Raw genomic sequence first — 17,300 nt, forward strand, 5'->3', positions numbered from 1 at the left:
CAATGGACAAAAGAGTGCCACTTTCCCTCTCTTACTGTATATGAGAAGAGTAGAGGTGGCTACTGGCTACTGGCAACTAATACCAGCAACTCAAACATCCTCATCGATAACCCTCACGATAAATGTGAGGATTTTAGTTTCATGGGCACTCAGGGGTAAAACAAACGGCTAAACGTCGATGCAAGGAGGAGCGATGCTTCTCGTTTAATAAACATCAAAAGGCACATCTGTATCACTGCTAAATAGGTCCTTTAGCTTTGGCAGCTACTGACCCTTAAAACATTACCCCGCTAGCGAGCCTGTGCAGCTACAGTCACTCCAATTATTTCCACTACAGACCGAGCCCCTAACGTCGCACGCAATCGCTGGGATTGCCGTGAATGGGCCATTGAGCCGGGCGGCACTAGCATCGCTCGCTACACCAGCGGCCAACGGTACTCAGCTCGGTACGAGCGGCCCGCGGTACTTACAGTTCACTGTCAGAGCCCAGCTCGATGGGACTCTCCAGACTGTCGGCCTCGCTGTCACCGGTCTCTGCCCCGGCCGGCGGCGGGGCGCTGTCCGATGTCAGGCTTGCCGAGTCCGCCGGCACACCGCCCACTCGTAGTGGAGATGGTGACGCCGGCGGCGGTGAGGGTGTTGAAGGCGACAGCGCGATGCCGGGGGCTCTAAGCGCCGGTGAGGCGGTGTCGGCCTGCGGAGAGCGCCGGCCGGCCGCGGCACAGGTGCGGCACACGGAGGATGAGCTATCGGCAGGGACGGTCTGCGTACAGCTCTCCGGTAGTGACCCGGGAGTCCTCAGGTCAGGAGAACTCCCCTGACCGGGCGGACGTTCCGCCACGGCACAGGACCGCTCAGCCGCACCAGCACCGTTCGTAAGCTCCTTTGTCTGTCCACCCGGGTCGTCGTCCTCCCCGATGGGGTCGGTCGGGGCGGGTCCAGCGGCCAGTCCACCGGCCGGCGCAGTCTGTAGCAGAGGGTCACCGAGCACAGAGAGCCGCGCTCGGCTGAGAGACGGCTGACTGCGCTGGCGAGCACGAGACAGCTCCCGGGCGCTGCCCCAGGACAGCCTGCCGGCAGATGAGCGATTCGTCAGGCGTCAGGGGGACGAAGGTAATGAAGATTGGAAATCAGGGTGGTAATGCTGGTAATGAGGGGGGGGGGGGGGCACCGGTCCAGGGATGCAATATGATCAGTGTGGCGAGGGTTAAACTTTCACAAATATTGAAGTTTTAGGCAGAGACGATCATTTCTGCAGCCATCACTGGCCTGTGCACCATCACATTTGACAAATGACCATGTTTGAGCGACAAAACTGTATCACTGAGAGACCGCGTGTTTGACCCGAAGTTACAATAGCTCGCAATTTTGACATCATTTGACATTATCTGACATCATGTTGCACCAGCTAATAGTCGGCTGCGCCAGCCTTTCAGAGCGTCTATTTACCATTCATACTTGTCATTACAGAAAAAAGTCCAGTCATCGGAAAACTTCGCAACCATGTTTGCTCGTGTATTAAAGACCCGCATTCGATACCTTGCATATCGCATCATGTTGCAGCAGCCACCATTCAGCGCATTTTAATAGACAACTGAAAATGCACTTAAACTTTGTTCGCTGTATACAACTGGGCACAAACTTTGTTCCAATCCTGAAAGCTTTGCAGAAACATACAGAACTTTCGAAGCCACCTGAATCTCTACTACCTGGCACACATGTAAATCATTCAAGGAGAGCCAATATTGGGTTGTTTGGAAAACACGTTTCCTTATACCAGCGACTCGACTTCTGAAAGCAACCCCAGCGCGCATATGTCTTCACGGAACTGCGACGCGTGGGCGACGGGGCGTGTTGATTTGGTGCTCTGCTGGGGATAGTTGGACCTCACAAACATGTGATTAGAGTCTCTTGACATTGACACAGTTCGTATCCAGTGTCTACCTGTCCCACAGAATTACATAATATCTATATTCGTATGGCTTCCCACCTCCGTTTACTGAGTCGAGACACGGCTTTCGTATGGCCGCAGCATCTTAGTCCTCATTTCAAAAACAAAGACCGCGTCTCCTTGTCGCGAAATTACAACGGCTCGTGGAGAGATGGGACGTGTGTGTTTGCTTCAGCTGGCTCGTAGTGTTGAGATTAATTGCGATACACGCGCTGCGTACAACCAACAAACGGGGGAGACACTCCAAAACTGACTTGCGAAACCTGAAACGCTGATCACCGATTGAGCCCCTATGGCAATTAATGTTAGGATTTTACACCACCAGAATAGATTGAGGAGACATTGGAGGGACTACTCCGCTTGCACACAAAAAAAGTTGGCAAGATACCTATCGCAATGATTAGTGACTACGGAGCTCGCTAATGTCGTACTCCCCTCCCCAGGCATGTGCACGGTTAAAAAACCAGCTACACCATGAAGATAAGGTACAACTAGCAAACACCTACTGCACGCGGCATCTGCAAGATCAAATACAACGTTTCATTACAGCCATATGTAGAGCCAAACGCATACAATCAGGCGTAAGCATACCGATGTTTGCCACTGAGGAAGCCCAACATTCGCTAAGGTTGACGATAACAACTCCAATCCAGACGATGAGATACGCCATCGCCTATCTCAACTTCGCAACGCTCTTCTGAGCTGCCCCGGATGTGCTGCATTGACAATCCCCGGTTTGAACACAGCTCTGCGGCGACAAGGAGACACTCTGAGTGCTCCAAATGTCACCGACAGACCCGTCCGGCCACCAGACAGCCGTCGTCGTCCTCCAGGTGACATTTGAGAAACGCTCGAAAATAACAGACCGTCAGCGCCAGAGCGCGGCGATTCCCTGGGGGATTCACGTCCCTCCAACTCTGGCTCAGAACTCAGCGGCGCGAATGGGGAATGGAACACGTTTCAGAGGGCCTATCAAAGGGACTGTGAAAAACAAAACACCGTTGGGAGAATACCAACAACGTATAAATAGGGGATGAGCACGGCGCCACAGGACATTTCACGTTTCAGTTCACCTTTCAGCAAAGAAGCATTCAAAGATGACGCGATTCATTTTTAACGGAATAAATTTAACGTTTTTACATAACGATTCCTAGTCCTAGAATTAGAACAGGTACTCTAAACATTGCCGATACAATTCACATGTCTTGAGCTCGGCACCGCATGTGACTTACAATGCACTTCATTTTCCTTCAATCATTCCAGGTCCAGTAATCCTACATCACGACTCCCAAGGCAACTTCGTCAAACTGATTCATACGATATATTGAAGTCAGCACCACGGAGCGACCCAGCAATTCCCTCACAGGCTGTCTCGACCCGTCTCTGTATTAGCAGACCGTCCCGAGGGTGTTGTCTCAACGACAGACGTATCAAAGCCGCCCAATCAGCGCCGTGCCGAGAGCGACCGGAGCGGCCCTCCGCAGAGTGTCGGGAGTGTCGCCGCCGACACTCCCGACACTCTGAGAGCGCGTCCGGGCCCGGCGCGGCGCTTTGATCGATCGACACCCGCCCGCTGGCGGGAAGGTCGTCCCAGCTCGGCCGCACAACAACAGGTCGGCACCGCACCGCAGCTGGCGCGCCCGCATCCGACGACGGAAACCACACGCTCGTTCACGCAGGGCGGCTGCGATAAATCGGCACCCACCGCGCGCCGCTCGGCCCAGCAGAAATGGTATCCACATACGGGTGAGCCGCGAACTGCAGAACGACGAACGGCGAACCGGTGAACTAACGCGGAGACGCGTGGGAGGCGAGATTGGATGGCATTAGTGGGACTGCACTGCACATCAAATGAAAGGAGAGGAGTTCATTATCAGCTATTTCGAGCTGCCTAGGAAGGCAGGTCAAACCAAATTCCACGAACAAGCATGTCTACTGAGGATTTCATCAGTGCTGCTAATGCCTGGTTTCTACTTTCTGCGGTGCTCACGTTTCTGTTATTGGCGGGATGTTCCACCGTATTCCCAGTGCTCCGCCCCCGTCTCCAGACGGCCTGTTAGGCGGTGCACGGGCTGTTCTCTGAAGCCGCGCGAGCCACAGGAGCTGGGACAGAGATAGACTCAGCTTAAGGGCTTTGTAAGAAGCGAGCTGGCGACCCAGCGGCTCCGCGCAGCAGATGGGATTTTCACCGGATTCTCCGCTATAGCCAGCTACGAACCGCGAAGGTGGCAATCGACCCAGCACTTGATTCGAACCAGCTCACGTCTTCTCAGTTCTTTTCGTTATGGAAAACAAAAACATTGGGTGAAACATGAATTCAGCTGATGAGCTCTGACAAAGCACTGCCATCTTCTTGGCTTTCCAGGCACGAAGTCTGAAAGTCCCGAGGCTCCTGTGCGAAATCACCGGCCATAGATTTCGCGAGGACGAACGTCGAGTTAGAGTTTGTGGTGGAGCACAGTTCTCTAGCGTCAATAACCGTCCACAGCAGGCGGCGGAGGTCCACAGCGAGCGGTTCAGGCCGGCGATCGTCAGGCCAGCCCTGTTAGATGTCTGTCCCACTCCGCTCCTCAGCGCCAGTCTGCCGGCCGGTGTTCGGTCAGCACCATCCCCGCGACCGCCCGGCCCCTCCGCCGCCGGAGGCGTCTTCATTAGACGCGCCCGTCATCCCGCCATTGTGGCCCTCATTCCCGGCCGGACGTTCATAATGGGAGGCGCTGAGGGCCGGCCGCCAGTGGTGCGAGACGGTCGCCCTTTGAATACCACGAGGAAATGTCAGCAGTGGCTCTGGGCGCGGACTGCGCGACCAGAGTTCAGAGCAGGTGGTGGAGCTATTGGACTGACCGGCGCGAGACTGACCGGTCCCAGACGGCGGCAGAGCGCCCACTGGTGCGGTAACTGACTCCTCCCATAGGGCAAACTGATGAAACGGGTCAGATACGGAGAAAAGGTGGCGACTGTCCCGGTGTAAAAACTAAATGTCTGCGTAACTCTGGAGACGCGATGGGACTTTGAAGAGATGAAGCGTTATGAAACCACTGACGTAAGTCCATGAAACTGGATTAAGAAAGAAGGCGGCATTAATATTCTCGTCTCAATAGAAATTGAGCTACCTGAACGGACAGTGGACACTGGACACTCCTCTGGCGGCACCACCGGTCACATGTCACCCAGCCTACCAGCAGAGCGCCCAGCGGTCTCCAGCGCCGGCGGTGAGGGCCCGTTTCCGGCGTCTGGGCCGGGGCCAGCTGCCGACCGCCGGTCTCGCGCGCCAAACGAGGTCAATTATGAGCGCAGCCGTGCCCCGGCAAAGGTCAGCCGATGCATGGGGCCGCCGCTGGTGCTGGCACAGGCCGGGGACGCCGCAGATAAATGACGTGCGCCACGAAAGGTCGGCGGCGCGCCGAGTTCCCTGGTGAGGGGGCGGTGCGTCCCAGTGACCCGAGGGTCATCGCCCCACTGCCCCGGAACAGCCATACGGGCGGAACGAGCATGCATGACTAGATTGGAGGATCACAGGAAATCTCAAATGACACTTTTTGTTTAAATATGGGATTCAATTAAACATCCTTTCAATAAAGCACCCATAGTTTCTGCGACCCTTTGTTCCAGCACACTGTCTCTAATAAAATTATTGTAAATCAATACCCCACCACTGTATAAATACTGGTCCATGTTCGTTCCTTCCTTTCCGAGGTGCTACATTAGCCTATTTTTACATCGTACCAGCTCAGCACTATCGCCATCGCTCGCGCTAATGGTCCCACACATAGCGTGAAACGCTCACGATAACAGATGGGCTACCAGGATCAATCGTAGAACAAAGACGAGCCGTCCAACTATAGAGCACCGCTCCCCAGGGGCCTGGGAAGGTTCAGCCGAATCGCAGCGCTAGATGTGGCGATCTGATAGCTGCACTTTTAATCAGCTCACACACGCTAGCTGGCGACATATTGTCGGCTTAGAATCAGGGGCTGCGGCTTATCCTGGTAACATAACAGACCGAAATGCAGCAGGCGAAAAGTGATGTAAGTGCTATTAATTACTATTTCATTAGTGTTGCATGCAACAAGTAGTTCATTATGAAGCATTTTATACTGATTAAAGTATTAAAAATTGTAAATAAAAATTGTTAATAAAAATGGGTATGTGCTGTAGACACAAAAACTCCAGACTAAAAAAAACGACTCCAGATTTTTTTTTCAAAACAAATGTCAAGCAATATCATCAGCTATACAAAGCTCTTGAGTCATCGACTTCAGAGATAATGGACAATTGTTATATGATCGGCCAGCAAAGCGCTGGTCGCGTAAAAAGATAAAACATTCCATTTGAAACGAAGATTGACAATAACACGCACGCAATTCTGCAAACACGGATGTGCCTAAGTTTAATAATGTCTTTCTATCAAGGCAAAATGACAGTTCAAACGATGGCACGCTATTGAACAATAATGTGATGAAAGAGACTATTTAGGACAACAATGTACCGAGACAGCCATCAATTATCTAACAATGTTTGTCAATTTATAAACAGCCCGCAGTTATCCAGAGCCGTCACGTTTTGTGAATGAAAAAAATATCCAATTTTGCATGGGCCGTAACCTACTTGCGATACTTGGAGGCATAACAACGGAACATGCAAGTCAGTTTTCGTATGTTTAATATCATTGGCATGGTATATTTGCTTACTGAGCGCCCTGACTGACCTTTTCTCGGCGGTCAGCAGGCTCTCGACGCTGCGCGTAGCGGCCAGATCACAGGCAGAGAGGGAGAGTACCGAGAGCCGGGAGGAGGCGCGGCGCACGCCGGCCCTCCTCAGTCGCGCCGCCTCTGCCGGACTGTTGTACCGGAACATGGAGCATTCGCCCAGCGTGATGACGCACCCTGCGGACGGAGGGAGAGGGGAGAGTGAGTGAGTGAGTGAGTGAGTGAGTGAACGAGTGAGAGAGAGAGAGAGACAGAGAGAGAGAGAGAGAGAGAGAGAGAGAGAGAGAGAGAGAGAGGGAGAGAGAGGGAGTGAATGAATGAGTGAGAGAGCGAGGGGGGAGAGGGGGAGAGAAAGAAGGAGGGAGTGAGTTATACCGGGTCTGAACTTGAAGAACAGTAAAGCAAGGGAACACCTAATTACAGTCTCTAGAGCAGTACAGCTACAGAGTACCTACCACTAGCTACACGTCACAAGCCAAAGGTCATTGAAGTAAAGGGCCATTGAATGCCGCACACAGATCCCAGCCTATTGTATCACGAATCTATGCTCTGAAGCACTTGAATCAACCGTCGCCCACCACAGGTTCAAGGTCGCATATCACAGACATTGGACAGTTGGTAATGACGCGTGAGATAGAGCCAAGCTAATTAAACCACTCTGTGGGGACACTACGCAATACACACCATAAATGAAATTAGGTACGTTGTCAGAGTAATTGGGTCTTGTTTGAAGTGTTATTACTTCATCACTGTGATACCAGCATACAACGATAGAGGAAATTAAGTGCAGATTGCAAAGATAGCTGAACATAATTTTGCATTATTTCTGTGCAACGTATGATGCAACCGTAAAAAGATAGAACATTTAAGCGAAAATGGCAAAAATAATTTACGTAAATCTGATCTTTTTAGTTGGAAAGTAAGCAGTAATAATGTCAAAAAGAATACCGACATGGCTAACCAACTATCTAACATCTATCATCACTCCCGGATCGACTTAGTAAATGACACTATACAAGACTGAGCTCAAGTAAAAACATACAATACAACAAACGAAAGAAGAAACATAACACGCTAGAAAGCATGATCACAGGTAGATAGATCTTTCCAAGTAAGCCAAAATGTCTAAGATTCCCCCACAGTTTACTGAACACCATATCCCCATTTCCTCAGAACATCGTTTCCCTCTATACCCCGTGACATTTGCGTCTTTGAGGGTCGTTTGCCAGGCGGGCCAAAACAGGTCCATTATCCTCTGGACATCCTTAGTGTAAACAGCTCCGACCCGTGGCGTCAAAGGCGTGATCTGGCGACCCAGTGTCACAGGCTGTTGGCGTGCTTAAAGCCGCCGGACACGCTATAGAACGGGGGTCACGGCAGCACGCCATCTTTGACGCCATTCCTGCTGGCGACACGCCGAGAGAAACGTAAGACGGGCACGACGGCATCTACAAACACAGATCCGTCTCCGTGTCCGGCACCTACTTTAGAGACGTGTCTGCTACGTAAGCACCGCGCATCATCCTACGCTTATGTGGTAATAACTCAAGTTTGAAACAGGCTCAGGCACCGCACACCACTACGCTTATGTGGTAAGAAATCGTACTTCTTATCGTAACAAGCTTCTATCGTATCACCAAAAACAGGTGACGCTGCATGCAGCGAACAGAATAAAACCAATGTAACCTAGCAGAGGCAATGTGACTAGCGACGTAGGAGTCACTGGAGGGCGTGGAGGCGTTATCCTTCCCCGGAAGAGTATACGTATGTGACTGGGACTATGAGCAGCAGGGGCAGTCGACGACCAAACGACCGTCTAGAAGTCGGTTTGTTTCGTTCCAACCGATAGAAGCTGACTGAAGTGCCAGAAGCTGCAGAAATTGAACGATGGGCAATGACCTATCTCGGTTCGAGTTCGCTCTGCGCAGTAGCCTGTGCCTGCAAACATCACTAAGACGTAGTTCGAATGAGCTATTTGTATCCTATGCGGAGAAGTAGACACTTTCCGTAGCAACGCTGGGCAGTGGGCAAAGTTTCGCCACGATCAGACACCCATGGGGGGGGGGGGGGGGTCACACCGTTCATGTCTTTACAAATATGTAACAGCGATCAACTTTTCAATAAAAGCAATGTGTTTTTTTTCTTATGGCAAATCCCAAAAGGATATATTTCTCATAGAAAAACAAACATCCGTTCTCCCAGCACTCCTTTGATCAGGCGTCCAGCTACGCATGCAATGTCTCGGAAATAATAAATATTTATGCAAATAAATATTTGCATACGCCTACTTCCAAGTAGGAACACCCTCACATACGACACTCGAGTCCCTAACGGAAGTCCAGCCCTGGGCTCAAAGTTCCTCTTTGTTACTCTGCCATCGGCCTACAATGGCCCTGGATATGATGCTGCTTCACTCAGTGGCGCTTTTAGGAGAATGTTCAGTGATGACACACGCATTCAGTGACATACCTACATCAATGTCAGCAGGCTTTCAGCGACAGAGGCGGTCAAATTTCTCCCGCGAGTCGCAGACGGAATGTAAAATAGCTCGGTCAACGTGTTTGCAATGCTAAGGTAGCGCTCACGGAATATAGCGCTGGTACACAGAGTTAGTTTTCTCGCATCAAAGACACGCACATATTGAATCAAAAGGAGACCGCCATATCTTGACAGCAACAGACAGATGTGTGTTTCTACAGATCATCGAATCAAACATTCCAAACTTCTAAAGCAACAATCAAACTATGTGCGACTCGGCTTTTGCGCCGCAGCTCACCGATATCAAACAATGCAAACTTCCAGCTCCATGGATTCCGGGATAAGTTTGGAGCGACACATCGCGAGTCAGACAGGTGAAGGCTGGGAGCCGGCAGTGATCATCTGACCTCCGACCACACTCAGTGGGAATCCTCTTACTCCCGTGGGAGTTCTGTAAATTTATACCGATGTTATTCCGTCGATTCCGCGCAATGCCTCGCTGAGACAGGGTATCTCAGTGACTCGCGGCACGCGAACACGCAATCAGCGAGCTATACCACCGACATCGATCTAGACCACTGTCATTACGTCTTACCGCGCCCCATCACTTCCCTCAGCGTCCTAGCAAGGCTTACCACCGCATCCCACGGCAACCACTTCATCCCACCTTTTTCCATTGCGTCCCAACCCGTCCCAATGTACCCCACGGTGTCCCATCGCACACCGCAGCGTGCCATCACCTAACATGGCCAACGTCTGCATGCTTCCCATTGCATTCCACCCCGTCCCCATGACGTTCCACAATGACCATGACACCTTTTCGCGTCCCATCGCATTTCATTGTCCCACCCAGAACACCCGAAAGTCCCGACCAAGATGGCCCCCGGCCGATCACACACCACCCCCCAAGCGGCGTGCCCACCTGCTGACCCAGTCCTGCTGACCACTGTGGGTAGATAGGAAAGACGCGCACTGCACGGCACACGTCAGTGCCCCATATGTACAGCGATACAGCGTTTGTTTACAACGTTACTCCGATACCGCATTTCAAACTTTGGATGCGTGAATGCGTGTTTTTGGCAGTGAATCAAAACTCGGCTGAAAGTTACCGGGATCAGTTATTTTGCGATCAACTAGTGCAAGTTTCGTGAAATTGGAGAGTGTTGAAGAGTTTGTACCGCGCCACCAACTTCGTAACGAGGCCTTTCAAAATATGAAAAAGCTGGTTCCCTAAGGTAATGCTTTCGAAGATGTTAAAAAAGAACACATCTTACTGCCGAAAATTTGGCTGAGCGCCGAGCGGTGCTTTTCCAAGAGGAGCACTGTATTCACTGATCTTTGTATTTGCAGAAAACGGCAGCAGCACTGGTCCAAACACCTCAACATGACTGAACCTATATAAATCTCACTTCTGTCCTTTTATCATTCAACTTTGTTCATTGCTCTTCTCCATGTAAAACTCCGTCGTGTGTTACTAAAACAATGAAAGACATTCTTCTGAATTCACCATTCAGACAGTGAATAAAGCTGCCTCCAGAACACGAGACCACAGCTGGAATCGCCCGTTCCACCTCATCGGAGCACCTCACCGCGGAATGACCGCACTCTGAGCCTTTCCAGCACGTCTGGTCCGAAAAGGCCACACGAGATTAGAAGAGTCGTCCACCTGCGTCACCATAGGCTACCGTCTAACATTGCCAAATTCCGAGCCCTTTGTGACCCGTCTACCTCCGCTCCATAATTAGATGCAGATAGATTGTTTCAACATACCCTTCAAAGTTACGGAGCCTTATCAGGAAGTTTTGGGTAAAGTCTGAAGTTGTGCCAAGTAATTTCTTGGATAGCAGACTCTGACTTCCATGATAATTCAATGATAAGGCTTATCTTGAGCGTCGCATACACTGCATTTATTTTTCAGCACGTGCTACGAATGTAGCCTCCAAGTGCCACGTGGGCACTAACTTCTTGGCATTTCTCGACAATTTCAGCTTTTAGGCGTGCAACGAGATTCCGGCACCCTTTCAAGCATTTCTTTTCGTCTAATGATGCTGATCAATAATGAAAAAAGTTAAAATGCCACATTAATTACAAACGAGCTCGCCATAAGTAGAGGATCTGGCACTGCACTCAAGTCTCCCTTCCAGCTAACCTTGCCACTCACGGCGCACTTTGCATCTCGCACCATTTGCATTCTTCCATCACCCGTGGCCTACAGCTGCTCTTTGCTCTCCTCCATGAATCTGTCCTCTTCCTCCCCTGTTCATCTACTTCCACTCTCCAACTGTCCTCTTCTGTCTCTAGCCTTTCCGCTCTCTATTCCCCGTCCTCCGTCCTCCACCGTTCCTACTGGCCGGCGCCCGGCGGCATTCATAGCGCGCCGTGACGCCATTAGGTGCCCGTGTCGCCATCGACGCGTCGATCCGCCAGTCCCCGGGTCACCGCGCGGCGGTGTGAATGGCACAGGCGGGCCCCAAACACGGCGGCCGATTACCGGCGCACCGTCAGTCACGCGGCGATCCGCTCTGAAAGGTCGCAGCGCCGATCCGGGGGCGGACAAAACAGCCATGACCGCGCGCCTGTGCATGTGAGTAATAAGAATGATGCGTGGCAGACGTCGGACGCTGTCCACCTACCACTGCGACCACTAGCTTGCGGCCCAGGTGCTACTCGCGACTAAATCGAGCGACGCGCCCGACAGGGCGGGAGAGGATGAATGTTCTGCCGGGCCGGGACAGCTGCCACTGACCGATGACCAATGACCGATGACCATTGACCAATGACCGGTGGTCCATGGGGACAGAGGGCAGCGCGACCGGCGCCGGCTGTTGTGTGACGAACGTCACACCGGGGATCGGTCGAGACGGGAAAGCTTCTGTTTCGATATCAAAAACTTCTCTTACGGCGCACGGATCTTGAGAATCGGATGGAAGGGTAGAGTGCTCATGTGTCAGTGCGCCTCGTCCGTCTGCATGCTCCGGCAAAGGAGATGTTTATGTGTCAGATATATGTATAATTAAAAAGCTTCTGATGCCTCTCAGTATCTACCGAACACAGCAACTACAAAACTATAGCTCCGTCATCGCTATTTACTGGAACACACAAGCACAAGAGCCTGAGTCAACCGGAACGAACATATCCAATGAAATTCACAACACCACACCTATTGAGCTCCACATCCAGTCACCAGCATTTGTAGAAGCGAGAGCATCTTGAGCGCAAGCTGGTACGGCGAGCAGGTGTCACACCTCGCTCCCTAGGCAGTAACTCTACAGTCTACACGCATCCCCGGAATATCCGGCTCATCATCAGTTCAGCGCTCTAGCCCGTCCCTCCGGTAGCAGCAGCGGCGGCGGGGGCGGGCCGGGCCAGCTCGGTATTCCAGGTGCCTGAGTCAAGCCCACGCTCTTGGTAAAACGACCCGCCGACACGTGCCGACAGATTCGCCGACCGGAAGGAAGCAGCGACATCTGTCCTTCACCGGCGGGTCAGGTGCGCTCAGGCGGACATGAAACAGCGCTCAGACTCAGGCTGGGCAGTAAATGTAATAGAATCAGTGCCTCGGAAATACACAAGTACTTGCACTGCGTCACTTTAACGAGAAGGCACATACGCAGGAGCGGACGATTGGTGACAGGGATTCGAAAGCGGCTTAACAGTAACAAAGTTATAGTCTCATGCAAAAAGAGTGCAATATAAGTCGAACACCTATTGCAACAGTGAATGACTAAAGGCCTTTCCAGTGAGGACAATATTGCAGGGATGAAGCATTACACATCGCAATAATCCCGTCACACACACTTGTGCGGTGTTGAAGCGTGCACTACATGCGTACACGGCATGTTCCGTCCACCCAAAGGAATCAATCTTTCCCGCGACGGAAGTATCCAACTCACCCGGGTGCCTGCGCCGTCTGTCCATCCACCGACCTACCACACCTGAGAGCGATCGAGACACCTCCCTGCGCCGACCTTCGATGGGGCCATATATAACGCGGAGACCTCCCCAGAGAACGCGCTCCAAATCCACCCGAGAATTGGACCATTCGTAACGGAGCCGACGGGGTCGCGGCGCGGCACGGTGGGACGGTATCGGCCTGCGAGCCCCGAGCCGCAGCCTGAGACACGGCTCCCGACGGCTCGGTAAATAGCCGACACTGCCAGCCGGGCGGCAAATAACGGCGAGGGCTCTGAGATTCACTGGCAACACAGCTGTGCCGGCCGAAAGGTCATGTGAGAAATAGTCGCTACTGAATCAAGAAAACCTACCCATTTTTCTCAAATGCACATAAAAACACAGCTGTGCCGGCCGAAAGGTCAGGTAAGAATAGTGTCTCCCAATGAATCATGCAGGAAAACCTGCCCGTATTCCTCAAAGGACCATATAATGTATCAATCTATATAAATACTGGCATGCCAAGCAGAAAATGCGCAGTGACAGCCGACATCAAAGATAAGTACGCCGCTAAGAGCACTGTCAGGTCGCTCTTTCAGGAAATCCTAGCCTCATCCTACGCCCACCGCAGTGTCCTGATTTTCGTGAATTTGGGTGGAAACCCACACCTAACAGATTCTCTTTGTGACGTCCCGGAAAGCCAAACGACGTCCCTGACAGATAAAAGTCGATAGGCCTATCGAACACCAAAAGCAAAATAACAAAAGGAAATATCACCTCTGTAGCCTAAAAACACGGCTAGGTATGCAAAATAACAGTAAATATATCCTAAGTCCTCACAAACCCACTCTTACACTCCCCTTTCCTGGCCAACTGCCGCAACAGTAAACAACGCGGTTTTATTTTATTTTCGTTTTCTGTGCGTCAGATATGGATAGGTTTTTTTCCTTTACCATGTGAAGGTAATGCTGCCATATGAAGAAGAAAAGATGTCGGAATAGAGGGATCTGAGGACGTCGTTTTCCACTTTTCAGTTTTAGTAACTGTGCAGTGTATAGATAAAAATTAATCATGCGAATATACGAGTATTACTTGGACATTTAACTATAAGCACGCAACATACCTTTTGTATCAAATCACTGTAACATATTTAATTATTTTTCCCCCTCAGAAGGTCACAGTAACGGGTTAGCGCTGCCCCTTGAACATGCCCTTCAAAAGTAGTTAATTTTGCATATGTTGATAGTGGTTGGGGAAAAAGTTTAATGTTTATCTGTTTGAATTAGAATAAAGTTACCGAATTTCAACAGAATTAATTCAAGTATGTCGTCCTTGGCTTAAAAATACACGCAATGTTGGGGACGTCGATTGACCTTGTTATTCCCATTTAATCGACGTCGGTACAAAACTGAAAAGTGCACAATGATTTCACATTTTTTCCAGCCAAGAAAAATTCAGCGTCCACCTTGGAGTTTTCTTAATTGAATTTCATAACAGTAAGCTATGGAAATTAATTTTCCGAACTGTTTTCCACCTCTTTGTTTGGACGTCTGCTTTTTTACATCAGTCCTCTTGCTCGATATGATATCCCTCTTATGACGTCAATATTTAGTGATAGCCGCTGGCTCTTGGGCTGATTTTGTTGAAGCATATTTGTTGTTGACTGTTGTGTACGATCATGGACAAGAACTAGACATCTTCAAAGTGTTGTTTTGGTGTTTGTGGTGAATGCTTGAATTTTGTATTTTACTAGGGGTAAACTGGCATTACTTTGTGTCTATATATGTTCATTTGAGGTGCCTTGAGGTGGTATTAGTCAATATTGCCAGTGAAAATCGCTAATTTTAAGAGATTTAGGTAAGGGATCTTCAGTGGCTTAGGCTCCGCACCGATATCAACGTCCTTTTGAAATAGCGACGTCCTCGCGGCTTCAATCACACTCTCTGAAAAATCAATTTCAGGACACTGGCCCACCGCACTCTTATGCTTCCGTGTCTGTCAGGACGCCCCCAATAGTGGCAGCATTAGTGTGTATGGGCTTTCAGCTGAGTGTTTTTACGCCAACGGAAGTGGAGTGTGTACCCACGTTTCACCCCGGATGCACCGCGCGCAATACAACCGCTGCCAGTAACCAGACTGGTAGTTCACGTTCATTACAAAATGAGATGTGATTATCCTGCAAAATACATCCCTTTTACCAGCAACATATCAAAATGGCTTGACTGGAAGAATTATCTCCAGACAAAACATACAATGTGAATGATCATTGATCATCTCTTGATATAGCTTAACCGAAGCTTGAAAGCATCATTTAGGGTGTCCTGTGTCAGTAGCCTGAGCGCGCTACTGCGCTACTGCGAGAGCGCTACTACTGCTCCAGCGTATTTGGCCAGCTCATCGAGAATGGGAGAAAGCTAGCCCCAAGCGACTTCGAGGTTCCATGGGGCGAAATATTTGGTGCAAAACCAAAGCACTGACGGAATATGAGTGGTAGTGTCTAGTTTGTCATCGAAATGTACCATGTGGTAATGTGTTTACGAACCGAAGTATGTAGACGCAACAATAAATCAGCGTAGCCTGAGTGAGCCGGTACTCGCGCTTCATAGATAGCACCAGTACCAGTAAATGCATACCCTAAGTGAGCCGATGCTCCAGGTACCCCAGTGTCGCTACATGGTACATACTCTGAGTAAGCCGGTGTGGAGATACTGCAGCATCTGCACATATCATGGATGAGCCGGTGCTCCACTAGCCTGGTTTCCCAAAGTCAGTATATACCCCGGGTCGGTACGAGTATTACCCCAGTGTCAGTGCATACGCTGCTTGGGCCGGTGTGGGGACACCAGTGTCACTACCTACCCTGAGTGAGCCGGTGCTCGCGCTCCGCTGTAGTACTTAGTATGTACCCCAGTGTCAGAAGTAGTACATACCATGGGTCCATAGAAACCTAATGTGTCGCTACATACATACCCTGAGTGAGCCGATGCTCCCGCTCCACGTCTGTCTGGTCGACGGTGCAGACGGCGTCCCCAATGGCGGTCAGCAGGCCGCCCAGCTGGTCAGACAGCGTGATGACGCAGTGGTGGTCGGCGATGCCGGCCCCCTCCAGCACGATGTCGCAGTCGGCGGCCGCGCCCAGCGTCGTCCTCTCCGACTGAAACACGCGGAAAGACGACAGAGTTACATGCTAAATACGTGGATAACCGACAGACTGAAACACTGAAATGCATGGATAATCAACAGACTGAAACACTGAAATACATGGATAATCGACAGACTGAAACACTGGGATACATGGATAACCGACAGACTGAAACACTGAAATACATGGAAAATCAACAGACTGAAACACTGAAATACATGGATAATCGACAGACTGAAACACTGAAATACATGGATAATCGACAGACTGAAACACTGAAATACATGGATATTGGATAATCGACAAACTGAAACACTTACCAGTGAAGAGTGACAGTGCTCACAGTGACAGTGAACAAAGTGATACACTGAAACACACCGATAGGCGACAGACTAAAACACTCGGCACGTCGGCAATGGACAGTCGACTGAAACAGTGAAACACACGGCCGGCTCTCCGCCTGAAACACACAAAGGGAAGATAGACCCAGCCGTTTCTACGACTGAGGTGATGAGGTAAATACGGGTGTAACGAACCGAGCAATACACCACAACGGGGAACAGTCATCGATGGGAAAGGGGCTGCCAAGAATAGGGGTGCTTCGAGTAGGGGGAGGGGGCGGGGCTGTACGAGTGCGATGGGGTCTGAGAAGGCTGCCACTCGTGCGATACGACATATAGGTACTTATTATCGGAGGTCGTGTCGGCAATTATGCTGGGCGGAATAGTACTGAATAGCGTTATAGTCCCAGTGGGATCGAGGGCGAGGAAGAGAAAGAGGGAGGGAGAGAGAGAGAGAGAGAGAGAGAGAGAGAGAGAGAGAGAGAGAGAGAGAGAGAGAGAGAGAGAGGGCGATGGAGGGAGAGGATGCTGAATAGTTGATTGCCCCCGCCAGACCGTGGCATGATTGACCACATTCTGCCTGATATATTACCCCACGAATTGCCATCATTATTTCATTGCGCGTTATTTTTGGTATCAGACGATCATCCCTCCCGCGTCCCGCTCGCAGAGCTGAGGTCAGTCGCTCGCTCAGTCACTCAGTCCCATACAGACGGGAAGAACAGTCACAGTCTCGGTCCGGCCGACAAGACATCCAGTGCCGGCCGACCCAGTCCCCGCGAGTTGCA

General features: G+C 50.7%; 1 protein-coding gene across 1 annotated transcript in view; it reads right to left on the reverse strand.

Moving 5' to 3' along the window:
- The window catches only part of LOC122380614 (kinesin-like protein Klp98A), a 118,464-nt gene that overhangs the window by 49,259 nt on the left and 51,905 nt on the right, over positions 1-17,300 (reverse strand). The window contains exons 13-15 of the mRNA XM_043363920.1: positions 16,000-16,183; positions 6,660-6,837; positions 471-1,070 (exon numbers count right to left, since the gene is read on the reverse strand). Of these exons, the coding sequence (XP_043219855.1) occupies positions 471-1,070; positions 6,660-6,837; positions 16,000-16,183 (962 nt within the window). The remainder of the gene's footprint in view (positions 1-470; positions 1,071-6,659; positions 6,838-15,999; positions 16,184-17,300) is intronic.

Source organism: Amphibalanus amphitrite, unplaced genomic scaffold (assembly GCF_019059575.1).
Source record: "Amphibalanus amphitrite isolate SeventyFive unplaced genomic scaffold, NRLGWU_Aamphi_draft 000102F_arrow, whole genome shotgun sequence".
NCBI classification, from domain to species: Eukaryota; Metazoa; Arthropoda; class Thecostraca; order Balanomorpha; family Balanidae; genus Amphibalanus; species Amphibalanus amphitrite.